The sequence below is a fragment of the Pteronotus mesoamericanus genome, unplaced genomic scaffold (assembly GCF_021234165.1).
Source record: "Pteronotus mesoamericanus isolate MK-2021 breed Mesoamerican mustached bat unplaced genomic scaffold, CSHL_Meso_final contig_214, whole genome shotgun sequence".
Classification (NCBI taxonomy): domain Eukaryota; kingdom Metazoa; phylum Chordata; class Mammalia; order Chiroptera; family Mormoopidae; genus Pteronotus; species Pteronotus mesoamericanus.
Window position 1 is genome coordinate 3,769,319 of NW_026555089.1, and position 19,935 is coordinate 3,789,253.

The 19,935-nt window shown below is 42.7% G+C and overlaps 1 protein-coding gene across 6 annotated transcripts in view; it reads right to left on the reverse strand.

The window, feature by feature from the left end:
* Positions 1-18,500, reverse strand: part of KDM2A (lysine demethylase 2A) — an 84,719-nt gene extending 66,219 nt beyond the window's left edge. For 2 of the 6 annotated variants that reach the window (XR_008528927.1, XM_054570805.1), the window contains exons 1-2: positions 16,688-17,090; positions 15,360-15,488 (exon numbers count right to left, since the gene is read on the reverse strand). Coding sequence is in view for 4 of the 6 variants with exons in the window: in XM_054570805.1 (XP_054426780.1) it covers positions 15,360-15,401 (42 nt within the window). In the remaining 2 variants the exon portion in view is untranslated. Of the gene's footprint in view, positions 1-8,565; positions 8,686-15,359; positions 15,489-16,687; positions 17,091-17,590; positions 17,664-18,257 lie in introns of those variants that run through there. The other 4 variants (XM_054570810.1, XM_054570807.1, XM_054570809.1 and 1 more) reach the window with 4 other exon arrangements.
* Positions 18,501-19,935: the final 1,435 nt, after the last annotated feature.

A 19,935-nucleotide genomic window follows, 5' to 3' on the forward strand; every position in this document is an offset into this window, starting at 1 on the left:
TGTACTTTATCTTTCCCTTCTTTCACTACTCATCATGGAGAAGTTTCCACTGATAGAAAAACATGCATGTGTGCAAGATGCATATATAGATACACACTCATACACACTTTGCTTTGTGCAAGGAGCATTAAGAAGCAATCTCCAAATACTTCTGATTTTACCATTTGACTCAAAGATACTTTGCCTATATAGCTATCATTACTAATTCAGGAAAATGTCTACAAATTCTACTGGTAAGAAACATATAGGAAGAAAAGGTGGGGTTTTTTACTTTTTTTTTTTAATCCTCACCTGAGGACATTTTTTTTTTCATTACTTTAGGAGTTGGGGGTGGGGGGGACAGAAACATCAACAGAATGCCTTCCATACACACCCTGCAACTTGGGTATGTGCCCTGACCAGGAAATGAACCTGCAACCTACTGGTTCATGGGACCATGCTCCAACCAACTGAGCCACACCGACCAGTGAAAGAAAAGTTTTAAAAATAATTTTAAGCTATGAAGTATAAAGTAGTTAACTATTTTTTTTTGAACAAACAGAAAAACAAACTACTAAAATAATTCCAGTGGTTTTCAAACTTTATCATATTAGAATCACCTGGTAGGGTTTTGAAACACAGGTGCTGGGTCCTACTCCCAGAGTTTCTGATTCAGTAAGTTTGGGGTAGGACCCAAGAATCTTCATTTCTAACAAGTTCCCAGATACAGTCAGGGTCACACTTTGAAAACAACTGATTTAAACTATTTCACTCAGAAGGAACTTGCAGGTGAATAAAGCTTAGATAACTAACAGTCTTCCTGATTACCAATCTAAGCTTCTTTCCATTGTTAGGGTTAAGTTATTATGCTATATACTTTATGTATTTTTTAAAACTGCACAATATGTTTTTGTTAAATTCAATAGACATTTTTGAGCACTTGAATAAGACATCGTCCTTGTCTTAAAGAAGTCTACTTTAGCTGGGTGAAAAGAGAGTCGTGGTCAAATAATTACAACACAAAGTGACTGGTTCCACAAAAGAAATGCATTTAAAGTACCTTGGAAATATACCTGAGGAGAACTCAAGAGAACAACATCTGGAGGCCTTGGAGGATAATTATTAGGAGCTTACCGAGAAGACAGAATAGGGTGGGATGGAGAGCACTTTAGATATGCACATTCACAGGGGAAAAAAAAAATCCGTCGAGCATCTACTGTGGACCAGGCATTATACCAAGCACGGGATAAAATGGTGAGAAAAGGCACTGTAGCAGCCTTTAATGATGCTTACACTCTATAAGAGAAATAGGCAATCAAATAATAATCCAAGTAAATATAGAGTAGCCATTTTGATAAGTGCTCTGCATAAAAGGTATTCTATTCTATGAGAATTTAGTCAAAGAAATGCTTCTTTGAGAAAAGGGTCTGAGCTAAGGTATGAAAATGGCACCTTAGCATTCTACACACCATGTTTAAACCTTTGCACATAAAAGGAGTGTTTATAGATACTATTAACATTAAGTAGATATTTTTGTCTGCTTCAAAGTTCAAAGAAGAAATCTTGGTAGGCTAATACTCCACTCTACAAGACCAAAGAACTGTCAGCTAACTTCTCACAATGCCTACCACTGACTATGAATACTTACACCCACTATTCAATGAACTCATTTTCCAGTATCAAGGAAGAGGAGAACCAAACTAATTATGAAAGCAGTCTGGGTGGGCACAGTGTAAGAGCAAGGGTAACTAGATGGTTTGCAAGGAACATGAGCAGCCTGTTTCTCCTTTCTCTTATGACCATAACAGTGGGGCACTCAGACACAGTAAATTCGCGTTCCTTAGCTCCCTGGCTCCCGTTCTCCGACTACCACCATCCTGATAACTGTCAGCACTTCACCACAGAATGGGGTAGTTTTATTACATTCTGCTTTGTCTTCATGTCAAAGTTAACCAACCAGTAACGTTAGTCGCAATGATATACATGGTATTGTGCTTTGTGTGTGCCAGAGAAGTAGTAATTTTCCTCAAGGAGCATATAATCTGACATAATTAAACATTCTATCTTGTATCCATTTAGGTATCATGAGAGGTAGGGAGAAAAAATGAGGATTCAGGAAAGAGGTTTCCTTCAGTATGTGAGATTAGTAAAACAACACTGCAAATGGGCTTTAGAGGATGAAAAGCAGGGTCAGGACAGGGAGATAAGATATCACAAGTTGTATGGGAAAAAACAAGCAGGTAGCTTGTTTTGACTGGAACAAAAGTAAGTTCAGAGTAGATAGTAAGCCCTGACCGGTGTGGTTCCATTTGTTGGGCATCATCCTGCAAAAGCAATTCCCAACCAGGGCACGTGCCTGGGCCTCTGCACAGGGTGCATATGAGAGGCAACTGATTGAAGTTTCTCTCCCTCTCTAAAAAAAATAAATAAAACCTTTTTTTAAAAAAGTATGTAATAAAACTGCAACAGTCAATGGAAGCCTGAATACCAGACTAAGGAGTTTGTGCCTACAATGGCAAACCCTTAAAGTTAACCAAGCACTTATAAATAATTACCAAAAGGTAAGTTTTGTTTTCACTATTCCACACATGAAAAATTAAAGTTCATCAAGGTTAAGTAACTTGCCCAAGATTACACAGAATATAAGCTAAAATTCAAAGCCACATCTCATGAACTCTATGAGTTCCACATCTCATAAAGTCCAGGGTCCGTCCCACACCACCAGGGACTTAAAAGAGTGGGAATGTTGCAAAGGATAGGAACAACCTAATCAGAACCTTGGAAGGACAAAGTAAGAAATAATGCAAAAGATACCCAGGAAAAAAAAAAAAATCTAAGGAGGAGGCTACTATAGTAGTCCAGACTGAGTCAGAAACAGGGGTAGTAATGGGAATTATAAGGAATTGACTATCAAAATCCAGCAGGTCTTAGGAACTGATTAAATGTGGCAGATAACATAGGAAGAATACAAATGCCACTAAACTCCCATTTAAGGTCACCAAAAAATCTCTATGTGGCCAAATCCATGGTAATCTCGGTCTTCAATATACTCAGCCTCTGAGCAACATCAACCTCAGCTGACCACTCCCTGCTCTCACTATCAGCTTAAGAATACAAACTGGAGCCATTAAAACCTGGATTCAAAAACCAACTTTGCAATTACCACCTGGTAGTCTTGAAGAAATTATATTTATAGTCCATTCTTCTGTCATTTTTCCTGACCTATAAAATAGAAATGATAGCCCTAATCGGTGTTGGCTCACTTGGTTGGGCGTCATCCCACAAACTGAAAGGTCACTGGTTTGATTCCAGGTCAGGGCACGTACATGCCTGGGTTGCAGGTCCAGTCCCCGATTGGGGTGCATGCAAGAGGCAACTGACCAATGTTTCTCCCTCCTCTCTCTCTAAATGAGTAAAAATACACTAATGCTTAGAACAGTGCCTGATAAACGGTAAGTACCACATCCCCTTGGCATCTAAGACACAACTACCTTGGTTTTCCTCACACCTCTCTGGCCCCTCCTCACTCTCTCAGTAAGCCACTCCAAGTCTAAGCAACTTTAATTATCATGCATATGCCAGTGAGACCCAGCTGTATACCAGGAAGTCCTTCCTTAGGCCGAGAATCAGTTACCTACTCACCAGTTCTACAGGCACCTCACATTGGCTGACCTTACGCTATTTCCCTCAATCTCCAAACCTGCTCTTCCTTCAGCGTGCACTCTCTCAACAAAAGGACTGCACCACAAGCCACCCACATGAGAAAAATCTGGAAGTCATGCTTATATGTACCCTCTTAACCTCACTCTCCACACATCCAATGAACCATAATCCTATGATTCTATTTCCTAAATATTTCTAAAAAACCTCTCTACTTCTGTCAGCACTCTCAACCATACCACCATCATATCTTACCTGAACCTCTACGGTAGCCTCCAAACTGTCTCACCAAATCACCTCTTCCTCTCTCCCTGACCCTTTCTCTATACCACAGCCAGTAAATATTAGTCCAAGGAGTTTACTCCTCTGCTGCCTCCAGGAGAAAGCCCTATTTGGACTGACCTCTAACAACCCTGTCAAGACTTTAACTCTCTCCTCCACTCTCTTCTCTCCAGTCATGCTGGACTTTTCGGTTTTGTTCAGTTGGTAGGTTCTTCAAACGTCAGATTCCTTCCAACCTGAGAGTTTTTACGTATGTTAGTCACTTCTCTTTCATAGCTGGATTCCTCTTACCCTTTAGGTTTCAGCTTTAAAGGCTTCCTCAGGAGAAATGTTCTCTAATGCCATCTCCCATTCCTGAAGTTTAGATTAGGTCACTCTGTTACACACTCTCCCTGCATCCTGTATTTTACCTTTGTAGTCCTTTGTGTAACTATTGGGTTGGCCAAAAAGTCCATTACATTTTTCCCGTAAAATAAAAGACACATTTTTCATTTTCACCAATAACTTTATTGATTTGGATATTGTGAGTATGTCGGCCATCTCCTACTATTGGCTTCTAGTGAGCAGAAGCCAGGGTTGCTGCTAAACATCTTCCAATGTGTAAGACAGCCCCACAGCGAGAATTATTTGGCCAAAATGTCAATAGTACCGAGAAACTTCGCAAACCACCTTTGACATGTTCAGTCAGTCACAGCACCTTCTCCTTCACTGCACAGATCTTTTTTTGCATTTCAGTTGAGTTTTTACCTTTCTGGAATAAATAAAGCATAACACGCCAAAAAAAAAAAAAATGTTGCCTATCTTCTTCCATCTTCAATATTAAAATGGCTGCACAAAAATTCACCAATTCTGAGTAAGTTTTTTTAAATGCACAATTGTCACAATATAATCTAACAAAATTATTTCAAATAAAGTTAGAGACAACTAAGCAGTACTAGAGCTATAATACAGAAAAACATAATGGACCTTTTGGTCAACCCAATATAATTGACATTACCTACTAGGTTAAGTATTCATTTAATGTCTGACTTCCCCACCAGACTGTAAGCTTCATGACAGAGGGCCCATGCCTATCTTACTTATCACTGTATCCCAAGAGCCTTGCTTGTATCCCAAGAGTGGTGTCTGACACATGGTTAAATGCTTGTAATATCTTCTCATCCTTACAACAGGACTTTGCATTAGCTGGTCCCTCTACCAAGAGCTCTGTTGACCCGTGTCTGGTCCCCTAAATCGTTGAACTATACCAAATTATCTCCTCACCACTCAAGTCTCAGTTACAAAATGCCATCTACAAGGAAAGCCCTTACTAACCACCCAATCTCAAGAAGCTTTTCTCACCATACAACAATTTTATCACCCTCTTAATTTCTTCAAAGCATTCAGCACATCTGAAACCACAGTTACAGTACTTAGAAAGAGAACAAAGCAAGGCCCAGGCAAAGGCCTTGAGGTCGCTGTCAGAAATAAGAATGGGTTGGCCAGATTACTGTCCTGCAACCCAGGGTCGTAAGGAGATGGGATAACGGTCAAGCTACCTTGAATTCATACTGAAGACTACAATTAGCTCATGAGGTTGTTTCTCAGGAATGGTAATGAGGTTCAGAATAAGTACTCAACAAATATTTAAGTGAATGAATCTCCTGAATAAGAAAAGATGACATGAAAAACACCCCAAATTCATCAGCAAAACATCTACAATGTGCTTCAACAAAGTCAAAGAAGTGGCATTATAGCTTAGTAGGCTTGAAAGCCACAATGTCTACTTTGAATCCCAGCTCTTCCCCTTAACAGAATAACCTTGGACAACATGGCATGGTTAACCGCAGTATGCCTCCGCTTCCAAACCGGTAAAATGGGAATTAGAACCAACCTCAAAGGGCTGCTGAGAAATGAATTAGTTAATATATGGAAAGTGCCAGTTCCAAGCATACAGTAGACATTCAATGTGTACCATTATCCATCAGACTAAACTTTCCCTCTGTGTTTCAAATACACGGGCTGACTTTTCCTTTACCTTTTCCACCCCAAAAGGGTCACCATTATTTTTGTATACTGCACAACTCCAAGAGCATCTTCCACATAGATTAATATATGTGAAGGGCACCTTCTGGAATTGTGCTATATGGTAGCACCATCTCTGAGTTCCATGAACCCCTTGGGATGATCAAAAGATTACGATGGTCAAAAGACATGAGAGACAGGGAAGTACTCTGGAAATGTAAAAGTACTATAAAATGGCCCTGGCCAGCATGGCTCAGTTGGTTGGGCATCATCCCACAAAGCAAAAGATCACTGGTTCAATTCCTGGTCAGGGTATATGGCTAGGTTGTGGGTTCAGTCCCTGGTTGTGGTGCATACCAGAGGCAACTGATGGATGCTTCTCTTTCACATCGATGTTTCTCTCCCTTCCCCTCTCTCTAAACAAACAAACATTTTAAAAACTTTAAATGCTAATAAAAATACTACAAAATGATTACTATATTTACAAATCTACATTCTCTTGAGGTCGCTGTCAGAAATAAGAATGCGTTGGCCAGATTACTGTCCTGCAACCCAGGGTCGTAAAGAGATGGGATAACTTGAATTCATACTGAAGACTACAACTAGCTCATGAGGTTGTTTCTCAGGAATGGTCATGAGGTGTTGAGCTGCAGGGCAATTCATAATATTTCAATATTTGCTCCCAACAACACTGAAGCTTTTATCTCATTTTTCCATCCTTCAAAGAGAGTACCAAAAAGAAACATCTTGTTGTAACTTAATTATTGATCTCAAGAGTGAATGCTTACTTCGGTTGCCCAAATAAGTTGATCTCAGGTTAAGTTAAAAAGAGTAATAAAGCTGCAACTGGGTTGAGGATTTGCCATGACCATGAAGTTAGTTTTGTGAAAATGCAACAAATAAAAACGCTTCATGTTTACTTTGGACAAAACCCTCAGAAACAAAATCTGAGAGTGCTTTTGAGATGGTTTGTAAGAGCCTTAAAACTCTTAACATGGCCCTGGATGGTGTGGCTCAGGGCTTGAGCGCTGGACTGCAAACTGAAAGGTTGCTGGTTCCATTCCCTGTCAGAGTACATGCCTGGGTTGCAGGCCAGGTTCCCATGTGCAGGAGACAGCCTATCGATGCTTCTCTCACATATCAATGTTTCTCTCCCTTTTTCTTCCTCCCTTCCCATCTAAAAATAAATAAATAAAATCTTAAAAAAAAAATTCTAAGATAAGTAACAGCTAACCAGGATGGAAACACAGACAGAATCTATGTACTGGTTTTCAATCTTACACTACTGACATTTTGAGCTGGATAATTCATTGTTGTGGGGGGCTGGCCTGTGCATTTAGGGTGTCTCAGCATCATCCCTAAACTCTACTCACTAAAATACCAGTAGTACTCCCCTAATCTGACAATCAAAAATGTCTCCAACCCTGGCTGCCGTGGCTCAGTGGATTAAGCTTCAACCTGTGAACCAAAAGATCACTGGTACGATTCCCAGTCCGGGCACATGCCTGGGTTGTGGGCCAGGTCCCAAGTTGGGGATGTGCAAAAGGCAACCACGTCAATACTTTTCTCACACATTGAGGTTTTTCTCCCTCTCTTTCTCCCTTCCTCCCCTCTCTAAAAAGATAAATAAATACAATCTTTAAAAAAAATAGTCTCCAAATGTTGCCAAACTCTCCTGACTAGAGAAAAATCACACCCAATTGAGGATCCCTGCTTTAAACAAATCTGTTCCAACTGTCTAAAATACCCACCTATGTTCTCTTCTCCCCCTTTCAAAAGAATCCCTCCCTCTGATCTTCCTAGTAACCCAGATTTAATCTCATAGAGTCCATCTCAATTCTTCAATTGTCTTTGCCTCCAAAATCCTCAGAAATCCGTTATTGTAACTTCCTCAATGACATGTCAGTTTTCTTGTTCAAAACCACAGTTGGTGATACAGTTGATACTAGAACTCAGGACTCACGATCCTTAATTAAGCACTTTTTCCTCATAACATACTGTTATCCATCAGTCCCCAAGTTTTAGCAGTCCTTCACTGCCAACATATCTGCTTTCTTCCCTTACTTTCCATTTCTACTATTCATACATACCCCAGAACAGTGCTTCTCAAACTTTTGCATGCATCAGAATCCCCTAGCTAACATTTTGCTGGTCCCTAACCCCAGAGTTTCTGATTTGGTAAGTATGGGGCAGAGCCCCAAAATGTGCATTGCTAACATTTTCCCAGATACCCAGATAATGCTTATGCTGCTGATGAGAGGACTACACTTCAAGAACCACTGCCCTAAAGTTCAGGTACCTTTCACCTTAAGAGGTAGCTTATTTCCACATTCTTCTAGACACCTCCCTGACCTAAAACTGCAAAACTATTACTGCTAAAACTCTGACCAAATTACTGTTCTATTAAAAATAAACTACAACCTATGGCTCTCTATTTTCCATACCTGATTTTTGTAACTGTTTAAAATGTGTGCCCAACATTGTCAACAGTGCCTCCCTCCCAAAACAAATCTTCTGCTTTAATCCTACCAACCTAAAGGACCCTTCGGAACAGACCTCATGGGCGTCCCACTCCATTGTACAGCTTATGTTGTCTTTACCTCCTACAGGCCACCCTCTTCCCTCCTCCTCTCTACCTACCTGAAGGAGACCTTCACCACTGTATTTGCCAAAACCACGTTTGGTCACTATCTGCTGCCTTTTATCTTTATGGTTTAAGTTTTTACCAAGTACTCACAGATAGAGAAAACCCCCAAGAACCTAAAATTTAAAACAGAAAACAATTATATGAGTGACATGCATAAATAAAAGGCTTGAGATATACACAAACTACACAAATACTGGTGTTTTAATAGATTAAATGCAATAAATTCAAAATTCACAAAAAGAAAGAATGTGCCAATCTCTTTCTGAATATGATTAAACACTGCTGTCAAATATTTATAGCTATCTCATTTAGGATATTAAGCAGGCATCTGTTAGGGAAGAAAATTTTAAGTCTCAAAAAAAGAGAAAGTACTTAGCCTACAACTTCCTACAACAGAAGTGGGTATCACCTGTTTTCTGTATGAAATGCACCACAAGAGCGATGGTATGGTATGAGAAAACAAACATGGGGTTCAAGTTCTGGTTCTACCCCTGACCAACTATGATCCTGGGCAAGTCAAACAAGCCACACCCCCTCAAATAAAGAAAATTAAGGCTTAAAATTATACAGGCTATGTAACTGGGCTGCTTTGAGGGTTAAATAATGTATATGAAAGAACCTAATCTAGTACTTGGCATGTGATAAATGTCTACTGAATTTTAACTATTGTTAATGTGAAAGCATAATGCAAAAATACAGTATTATTTCAAAAATAGCCCTGGCTGGTATGGCTCAGTGGGCTGAGCGCCGGCCTGCGAACCAAAAGGTCACGGGTTCGAGTCTGAGTCTAGGGCACATGCCTGGGTTGCAGGCCAGGCCCCCAGCAGGGGACACATGAGAGGCAACCACACATTGATGTTTCTCTCCTTCTCTTCCCCTCTATGAAAATAAATAAAAATTTTTTTTAAAAAATACAGTATTATTTCAAAAATAAAATAAAGCAAATCAATGAAACCTGTTTAAGGATCTCCATTTGCTAAGTGAAAAAAACTAAAAGGATATAAATAAAGTATGTAAGTCCCTCAGCATGGTATATAGTAAATGTATCAATTTTCTGACTTAATGGCCAAAATCAACACTTGAGAATAACACAAACACTCTCACTTACAACTTCACAACTTTAAGGTTGCCTAAAAGCGAAAACCTTGACATAGAGGGTTTAGGACAGGATTAGAGGTAGGAGAACTTACAGTAAATTCAGACTGAACTTTTAAAGTTTAACTAGCCATTTTCTTAATTTGTTCTAATGGCTCAGACATTATAAATGTGTTCATCGGGGATATATATAAGCGTACATTTTTATCTGTTATAGCTTAGACCTTCTGGTTCTTATGTACACTGCAAGACTGAATACCCAGATATTCTGCTCATCCCTACACACCAAACTCTCCTCAATTCCAGCAGTCTATTCCTAGCACTCAAGAAGACTGGAAGTACAGAAACGTATCTATCAAGGCTCCCAACAACATAAACAAATACTTGTTGAGCACTATGTTGTAAATTGAATACACTCTTTTTTAAGACTACTTATTGAATACTTTCTATGTGTCAGGCACTGTTCAAAGCACCCAATATACACCATAAACAAATACGAAGTCTCAATTCTCAAGGAGCTTACCCTAATGGAGAGAGATGCAAAAACTAACAAATTTAAGTATGGTAGGTAGTGATTAGTGCTCAGCAAAATAAAACAAGAGAAAATGATAGAGGTTGAATATAGTCCTTACTCTGTCTGGATCCCCAAAACACAACTTACTGTGGAAGACTGATACAGTAGAATAAAGAATTAGCTCCCTTATTATCTGCACTTGGAATCGCCCAAAAATGGGCAACAAGTTTTTCCTGCATCATCAGGAAGGAGGCTGACACACTCAGAACAATGTATTCCTACACAAACTGAAGGTTAAAACTAACAATATAATTATAAATAAGCAAATTCAACATATTAGACCATCTATAATTTTTTTTCTAGTTGTTAACAATATGACACTTTCATGCTAGGGAAAAGGGGCTTAAAATGAGGATTTTATTTTGCATAGTCCACTCCTGGTCAAAAAATCTTACAGTGGGGGGCTTGGCCAGGTAGCTCAGTGGGTTAGAAAACCTTCCCTATACCCTATACAAGGATGCAGGTTCGATTCCCCGGTCAGGGCACCTGCAAGAATCAACCAATGAACACATAAATAAGTGGAACGACAAATTAATGTTTCTCTCTCTCTCCCTGCTTTTTCTCTAAAATCACTATTTTTTTTTTAAAGATTTTAGAGTGGGGTCATCTAAAGTGGGGCTGTTTGTAAAAGGGATAATCTGATAATCGCTGAATATGGGGAAACAATTTCAGGGGTAATCCAAAAAAAGTGAAAACATCATCATGGCTTCAGTACCCCTAGTTTCTTTCTTTCTCTTTTTTAATCCTCACCCAAAGATATGCTCATTGATTTTAGAGGAGGGGAGAGAGGAGGAGAGAGAGAAACATTGATCGGTTGCCTTCTGCATGTGCAAGAAACCACCTAGGTATGTGCCCTGACCAAGAATCGAACCTGCAATCTTTTGGTGCATGGGAGGACAATCCAACTGAGCCACCCAGCCAGAGCAATGCCCCCAGTTTCTTGCAAAGACGATGATTTAGCTATTCCAGAGAAAATCGTAGGTAAGGCACACTAACAGAAGTGAACTAAAGAAGTTAAATCTCTTAATCTCATCAAAATTGACAAGCAAAATGAATTCTCAATTAAATCAACATCTCCCCCATTCAAATAACACAACAGGCTTAAGTGAATTCAAAAGAAAACAAAATATTCCGGTTACATAACTTCTTTTACTCCAAAGTATACTGCCTACACTTTCTTTGACATTGATCTAGGCATTCATTTGTTTCTACAATTGCCTTTGGCAGGGCCTAGTGAATTTTACTATACAGGTTTTGGGCAGATATTATTGTATAATTCAGTACAACAAAGGTCATCTTTTCCAATAAAAATTTTAAAAAATCCCAAGTTAAAAATGAAGGTCATCAAACTACATAGCACAGTGATCTTAGGCATTTATTTTAAACATACATTATTTTCCCCTTGATTTTCTATGCAATACAGAGTATTCAGAATTGGTGTGATTTCAGAAACCTAAAAAATCATCAATTTTAATCGTTAAGGATTTAGCTAATCCTTTTTTTAAATGTTTTTAAAGATTTATTTATTTTATTTATTGTTAGAGAGAGGGGAAGGGTGGGAGAAAGAGAGAAACATCAATGTGTGGTTGTCTCTCACGCACCTCCTACTGGAGACCTGGCCTGCAATCTAGGGCATGTGGCCTGACTGGGAATCGAACCGGTGACCCTTTGCTTCGCAAGCTGCAGCTCAATCCACTGAGCCACACCAGCCAAGGCTAATAACACTTTATTTACTTTTTAAAAAGATCTTATTTACTTTTAGAGAGAGAAGGAGGAAGGGAAAAAGAGGGAGAGAAACATTGATGTGAGAAATATCTATCAGTTGCCCATCATACATGCCCCAACTGGGAACTGAACCCCTTAATGAACCCACAACCCAGGCTCGTGCCCTGACCAGGAATCAAACCAGCAACCTTTTGCTTTGTGGGATGATGCCCACCCAACTGAGCCATACCGGTCAGGGCAACTAACATATTAGATTAAAAAACTGTAAGATATTAATGCTAAACGTTCCCCTTAAATACTTATATATAAATGGAGAATCACAAACATCCAAAACTATTCCAGCACTTTGGCTCCTGAAACCAAATAAAGAAAACAAAAGTTCCACCTTTAGTACCTGTTGGTGTTTCAATAAGATCCTATACCCAAGTTTATTAAAATGCAAAATTAGTCCTGTCTGGTGTGGCTCAGTGGGTTGAACGCTGGCCTGCAAACTGAAAGGTCGCAGGTTTGATTTCAGGTCAGGGCACATGCCTGGTTTGTGGGCCCAGTCCCCAGTTGATGGCAACCAATGTTTCTCTAGCACATCGATGTTTCTCTCCCTCTCTTTCTCCCTCCCTTCCCTTCTCTCTAAAAAATAAAATCTTTTTTAAAAAAAAAAAGACAACACAAAAATAAATCACCTTTACCTCAGGAACAACCAAATATTCACCCATCACCAAAACTGAAGCTTCTGTTCTCCTCAGGTCTATCAATTTGACTTGGAAATCTATCTCGCTTTGTTCTAGAAATTCATACACTAAAACTAATAATCTTAAGAAATACGTATCTATGTCTTGCTTTAACAGTGTTCACCTTCCCATGTCTTCCCCTACACTGCAAAATAAGTTTTCTGATTTCAGAAAACAGAGTTTATGACCTAAATCTACACATATACATCATCTTCAAAGGGACAATTCTCTTGTACATGTAATAGGTAAATAATAGTTTGGTAAAAAACAAGCCAATTTTTTAAAACTAGCTATTTGATTTTTTTTTTAAATGATGTCAAAAAGATGATATAAACATCAAAATTTATTTTATTAAATTTAGTTTGTGTACTTAAAATAGCTAAGTCAGTTAAAGACATTAAAAGGATCTATTCAATCATGAATAGTATTCTTATTAGTAAGAATACAACTTTTTTCTTTTTTTAGAGAGAGGTAAAGGGTTCTGAACACAAAGAAGTCATTCTTGTTCTGAAATGAGTTTGGACTCAAGACTTTTAATAGTACTACATTTCTCTCTTAAAAGGCTATTTTTAAGGTATGTTACAGAGGGATGAGCATTTAGGTTCTGTTCCCCAAAATAACATGAAGTAACAGTCAATACCACTATAATCAATGTACTATGTGATTCAATTCAACTTGACAAATATATACTGTATGAGACAAACATAAACTGTAATCAATAAGCCAAATGAGTAAACCCGCCGTTTTTGTCTTTCAAACTTTATGTTCCACGGCCAATTACTGCAAAACAAACCTAAGTTCTATACTTTGAACTACTTTAAAGATAGACACAGTGTTAAAAAAGAATACATAAACTACTGGAAAGATCAGCCTTTATGGTAGACTTAAAATTCCTCAAATAAGATCGAACTTAATCAATAGATAATTCTGTACTCACCAAAGAGATATTAAAAGTTTGGTAGACAAATTGCCACAAAAATAACCCATCATTATGCTCTCATATTAAACATTATGTTACGGAAGAAATGTACACTCCGGATATAATTTTGTCATGTAATCTTAGAAAGAAAAACAGATGCCAGTCTCCCTGAACTTCAAAATTATTACCCAAAATTCTAAGAAAGGTCCCCCAAAGTTCTGGTGTTCCTTCTTATATAACACGGCAAAACGACTGCACATGCACCAAGAGAAAAAAATAGGTTAGATAAGGAAAGGGTTAACGTGTATAACAGGTAGCCAGGTAGCAATCACTGTAATTAACAACAACAACAAAAATCTTACCAGGACAAAAATCACAGATTCCTTGTGTCTCCCTACCATCACCTTGTTGAAACTTTGCTCGATGAAAGGCTCTTCTTTGAAAGACTGGATCCCAAGATCCCTCAGATATTTATGTGAAAGGTCAACACAATTCTAGAAGCTTGTCAACATAAGCGCCCTCTTTCTTTTTTTTCCCAAATAATGTTTAACTCAAGAAAAAGCAAAAGAAAAAAATCCTAAACATAAAAAATTCCATTAATGATACAGTTTATTCCTAAAAGTTAGAGATAAAGAATATTAATCTTAACACATGGATTGGGAGACAAGAGGCAAGTCTCTGAAATTAAGGCTTGCCAGAACACAGGCCTACTGAATACACTTGCCAATAAACTCCGCATCTTTTCAATAGTCACATCAAGAAGAAAAAAAAGTAGCCTTTTCTCAAAAAGAGTGGAGATCATCAGAAAATGGATTAAAGAATTACTCCCCCCCAAAACTACCTAAGTCTAAAATGCAGAACCAAATAAAACCACCACCATAAATTCCTTTGCTGATTTTCTAATCTATGTCTTTCAGTTCACCAAACTTCACATAATACATAAATTCTGTCACTTTTCTCGCACCCCACTATACAAACACAAACTGAAATTTCTGAAATAAATATATGGTAAGAATAGTAATAGAGCTCTTTGACAAGGGAAACAAAATCAAAATCAAATTCTTAAACTCCAATGGGGAAACCTTGAGAGGAAAGCAGGGCCTAAAGGAGCAAGTATTCATATGCACATACAAGCTAATTCCCTCCAAATCATTACTAAGTAAAAATTTCTTTCAACAAGATGTCATACATCCCCTCCAAAAATACAGAACACAGAACTTCATCAGCATCCATTATTCTACCTTTTCTCAATCAACATGTCCTCCCAAACCTTCCAAACCCATCAATGTTAATTTGTTTAAAAAAAAAAAAAAAAAAAAAGATTCCACAGTTCTACTCCCCAGCTCAAGGCCATGAATCCTGGCCCACCATAATCTTAAAAAAATTACATTAAACTATTCCTCAAACAGTACTGCCTCTGAAATTTACATTCTAATCTAACTTAATTCAAACTATTACAATGTCAGTATTGCAAAATTAGGAATTCTTGTCACCTTGTAATCCACAAAACCCTCTGATTTACAATGGTTTCTTTAGAAGTTAAAGGCTACACATAACTCCATTTCCAAACAGTATGAATATGAAGGCTATAACTACTAGAATAGGATATACCTTCTCTCCTCCTCTGGTGCACAGAAAAACCACCTGAAAAGTAGTAATCACAGTATATTCACAAATGGAAACATTATAGTTATTCTGCTTCAAAACTCGGGAAAAAAAAAAGAAAGAAAAAGACAAAATACTAACCAATCTCTGGCTGTAACGAATCCTTTCTTCTTCGGGTTCCATCTCTCACTCTTCTGTTGAAATTACTGTAAAGAAACCACTCCAGGGCTGCCTTCCTCTTCCTCCTTAGGAACCAGATTGATTGCAACACTAAAGAATAATGATATGAGCAGAGATGAGAACTCAAACTCAAGCTTTCTTTTCATTGAAAGAAGTGTTTAAAATATGTGTAAGTTAAAGGCTCCCAGAAATCTGGTTCCTCTTCATCAGTTTGGGACCTCTCTGCTCTTAGGCAAGTGGTTCCATGTCATGACCAACATTAATCACATTACAACAGTCTGAGGCCTAGGCCAAAGGAGATGCTGGTTTCAGTTCCCTGCGGTCGGGCCACACCACTTGTTTCTTCCCACAGGATACAATTAGCAAGGCTCCCCTTCATGGCAGCATTAACCAAAAAAAAAAAAAAAAAAAAGTCGGGGTGGGGGCAGGACTTTTATCTTTGGAGAGCTGATCAGGTGAGGCAGGCACTGAACTAATCCAGATCCTAACCAAATTAGTTCTCTCACTGGTAATGAAAAACTAAAGGACAGAACGGCAGACTAACCATATAAAAAGAGGAAAATGAATTAGGACTTGAAGAAAGACTTCTAAACAATTTTCCTTACCCCTCCAGAAGGCGACGATTGTCGCCTTCCTTCCTAGACTCCCCAAGACCTTTTCATTCCCAAACCAACCTTCCACCCCAACCCAAGATGTGTACAACTCTGAAACAAATTCAAGAGTTGCAAATCAGAGACAAAAATTCCATCAGATCCTTCTGGATAAAATATACAATAAACAGTTCTACCTATAGATATAAGTAAAATTTACATGTTTTCAAAAAATTAAATAAAGACAGGTATGCGCGACAGTCATAACACCAAGAATAGTGTGTTTTCTTTCTAAATATTCTTTACAGATAATGGCTTCCATAGGGAATGCAGATTTGTTTTGCCTTTTCTAACTACACTACGGCCACGTTAATAGCATCCTTTCAAAACTGTTATGAGACCAGAGGACCCGATGACACAGTTTGCAAGAACAGTTTGCAGCAGAACCCTCCTCGAGGAAGCCCTCGCCCCAAGTCGGGAGAGAAACCGTGTTTGCACCCCCTGGGCGAGGACCGCCCGGGCTTGAGAGCAGCCAGGGCCGGAGAGGAAAAACGGCAAATCGCGCCGGGCTCCCCCTGGGAAAGGCGTTTCAATGGTTCGCCCATCGGAAAAAGAAATAGAAACTTTACATTAAGTCTTTAGATAACACAGCGAACCAAACTTCCAAGGGGGGGGGGATGGTAGAGGGGGAAATCTCACCGGGGATTTTGCTCGTGAGTTCTTGTCCAAGTGAGAAGTAAAAGATTCCAAAAACTGAGAGGAAAAATTAAATCCCAAACGTCGTCTTCGGTTTTTTCCGTGGATCAACCCAATATCCAGAGAGGGTCAGAGCGACCCGGAAAACAGAGGAAACAGTTGCTGAATCAAACCTCCTCTTCTGGCTTTGGAGACCGGGAGTCGGAGGCGTCAGGAGAGGAGAGCGCGACCCCTCGGCGCCGAGCCCAGGGCGCCCCCGCCTCCCCCGGGCCAGCGGTCAGCAGCCCGAGCCCGAGCCCCGGGCCAGCCCCGGCCGCGGAGAGCGCCCTTCTCGCTGTGCCCTCGGCCAGCAGCCGCCCGGCTGCCTCCGGAGCCCGGGAGCAGCGGCCGATCAGCTGAGACCGGCCGGCCCGAGGCTCCCCGCGCCGCCCCGGCCCCCCGGAACGCGGGCCCCGGCCCGGGGGGGCGGAGAGGGCGGGAGCGGCGCGCCGGGCTGGGGGCCCGGGCTCCCCTCGAGTCTCCCCCTCAGCCCGGGCTCCGCGCTGCGGGACGAGACCCCGGCTACTCCCCAGTCGCAGAGGAGGGATTGGGGAGGATGGGCCCCCTGGCGTTGTCCCTCCTCCCGGAGCGCCCCCTGCCCAGAATAGACAGAGCGGCGACAGGCCCAGCCGCTGGGAAGGTGCTCTGCGAGCCACAGCCGCCGCTGCCGCCGCCGCTGCCGGGGAGGGGTGTTGTTTCCCTCACACAGGAGGAGCCGCTGAAGCAGCCGCCGCCATTTTGAACCCGTCAGACTCTCACATACACACAGCTCCTCCGCGGCACACTGCGCAGGCGCCGCCTCCCCACCCCTCCCCCGGCTCGCCTCTCCACCCCCCACTCCCCTTCAAGCCTCCCTACGCTTCTTACCGCTCTCCCGGGCGCACGTGAACGCGCACGCGTCACTCTCCTTAACGCGGGCACTCTGCTGGCGCGCGCACGCGCGGATGCGTCGGCCTCGAAACGCCCGCGCCCGGCGACGCCGACGCGGCTCCCCGCCCCGCCCCCCCACCTTGCTTCAGGCTGCTAGCCCTCCCGCAGGCCGACCGCCCCCGCTCCCCGCCGGCCTCTTTCCAGAGCTCAGGCCCGGCCCGCTGCTCGCGCCTGCGCGCAAGCCACGGTTCCTCCTCCGCGCGCGCTCTGCCCCCCCACGCCCTCGTTCGAACACACTCACACACACATACACACACTTCGCCTCTGTGACCCCGCCCCTCGCCGGCCAGCTGTGCCGGCGGCCCTCCCCCACCCCTCCTGGGAGGGTGGTGACCCCCGACCCCCCCATAAAACACAACTAGCCCCCAGCAGTGGGGAGAAGCGCCTAGTACCCCTGCAACCGTCCTCTGCCCTAGTCAGCCCTTCACAGTCACACGACCTAAGGGCCCGGCGGCCTGGGCCCGGGCAGCCGTTGCCCGCCTCAAAGCGGAATCTCCCGGGGTCAGGACGCCGGGCCCGGCCGACCCGGCCTGGGCGCCCCGCTCCGGCCTGCTTAGGGCGAGGGGGCGCGGGGGACGGGTGCCTTCCCGCCTGCTGCCCTCACCTTGCGCCCGCCAGTCGGCCGAGGCCGGCCTGCCCGCCATCCCCGGGCAGGCCCGGCGCCCCCGCCGGGGAGCCCGTCCGCCCTCGGCTCAGGGGGCTTCTCGTGCAGCGGCCTGGCCCCGCCTCACCCACTCCTCGCCGCTCCGAAGGGGCAGGAAACGGGAGTAGCATGTCTCTCCTGGTTTCGGCTCCCCGGGGGGAGGACTCCAGGCGCTTGACATGGGCGTCCACAGGTACCAGGCGCAGCAGTGGTCTCCGCGACGGCCTGGGGGCGGCGGCAGCCGGCGCGCCCACCGCGGGCCCGAGGCGCCCGGGTACGTGGCCCTGGAAGCCCCCGCTCCTCGGCCACGCTCAGGTTTCCGCAGCGCCGGTGCCCCCGGCGGCCTGGGTGGGACGTGACCCCGCCCCCGGCGAGTCGGGGCGCCCCCCACGGAGGGGTGCGCGGGCCGCCCCAGTCACGGGTCAGCCTCGCTGCCCCGGGCCGGGCCGAGGCGGGCGCGGGAGGCCCGGCCGGGAAGATGTCTCCTCTCGGTGCGCGCAGCTTCGCGCGAGGGTCAGCGACGGGGCAGCAGCCGCCCGAGGCGCGCCGGCCCTGCCCACGAACGGGCTCCCGCGGCTCGACAGCTGCCCGACGGGCTATCAGGCAGGGGACGTCGACGGAGCCCGGCCAGAGGTATTCTGAGCAACGCCATGCGAGCAGCCCAACCGCGATCAGGGCATTCCCCCAGCCAATCTCGTGCTTTGGGGCCCGTTTCAATTATAAATCCCATCAAGGACCGTGGCTTGGGCGTTACGCGTCCGGGGCCGCGCTGCTGGCTTCACTACACTCTTGCTGAGATGTGTCACACAGATGTTTTCCTCCCTGCCTTGGTTTCCCACCCTTTCACCTTTGATTCCTGGGATGCAGAAATGGAAGAGAGAGGAAGGGCATGGAGTGAATCATACAACTCCCCATAAACAACCTTCACGTCTTTCAGGAAGACTTTTGGGGGGAAGTCAACTGAAATAATGATACCTTCTATTTCTATCAAGTTTTGAATTCTGGCGTAAAGGCACTATGTGAACCCAAGGTATTATTTATTACCACACTGGCTTTTTCTACATGCAAACTCAGGGAGTTTTACAGACATTCTGTACTTTGTTTCACAACATCCTTAGGAGACAAGCTAAAGTGCCAGGAAGATTATACACATCTTAAAGAAGACACTTCAAGTATAGAAAGGATCAACAGCTTACATAGTTACTCTTACAGAGAGAAGTCCAGCACTGTGCAATAGCCGACTGCAACATCTCACAAACAACAAAGATTTGTTAATATGGTATCACCTTCTCGCATTCCAGTCACTAGGAAATATTCTTTATCCTAATACCAGTTTTGTTTAGACTTCTTAGATTTTCAGAGCACAGATACCAAGATCTTTACCAAAACTTTATCAAGTCTAAAGCCTTTTAAGTCTTTAAGATTATAGTAATATATATGTAAAAGTCTTTCACGCTGGCACCACCAGATGCAATCCCGTAGGCATCTGGTTCTCTGTAGGTATAGAAAAAGGCAGCGGCTCATTTGTTTTGTTTTTAAATAGGAAAGACTTTTGCCATTGTGAGATGAAGTAAGAGTTGGGCCTCATTGCTATTTGCGAAATAAACGGCTTTATTTCCTTCCCACTCATCCCCATAAC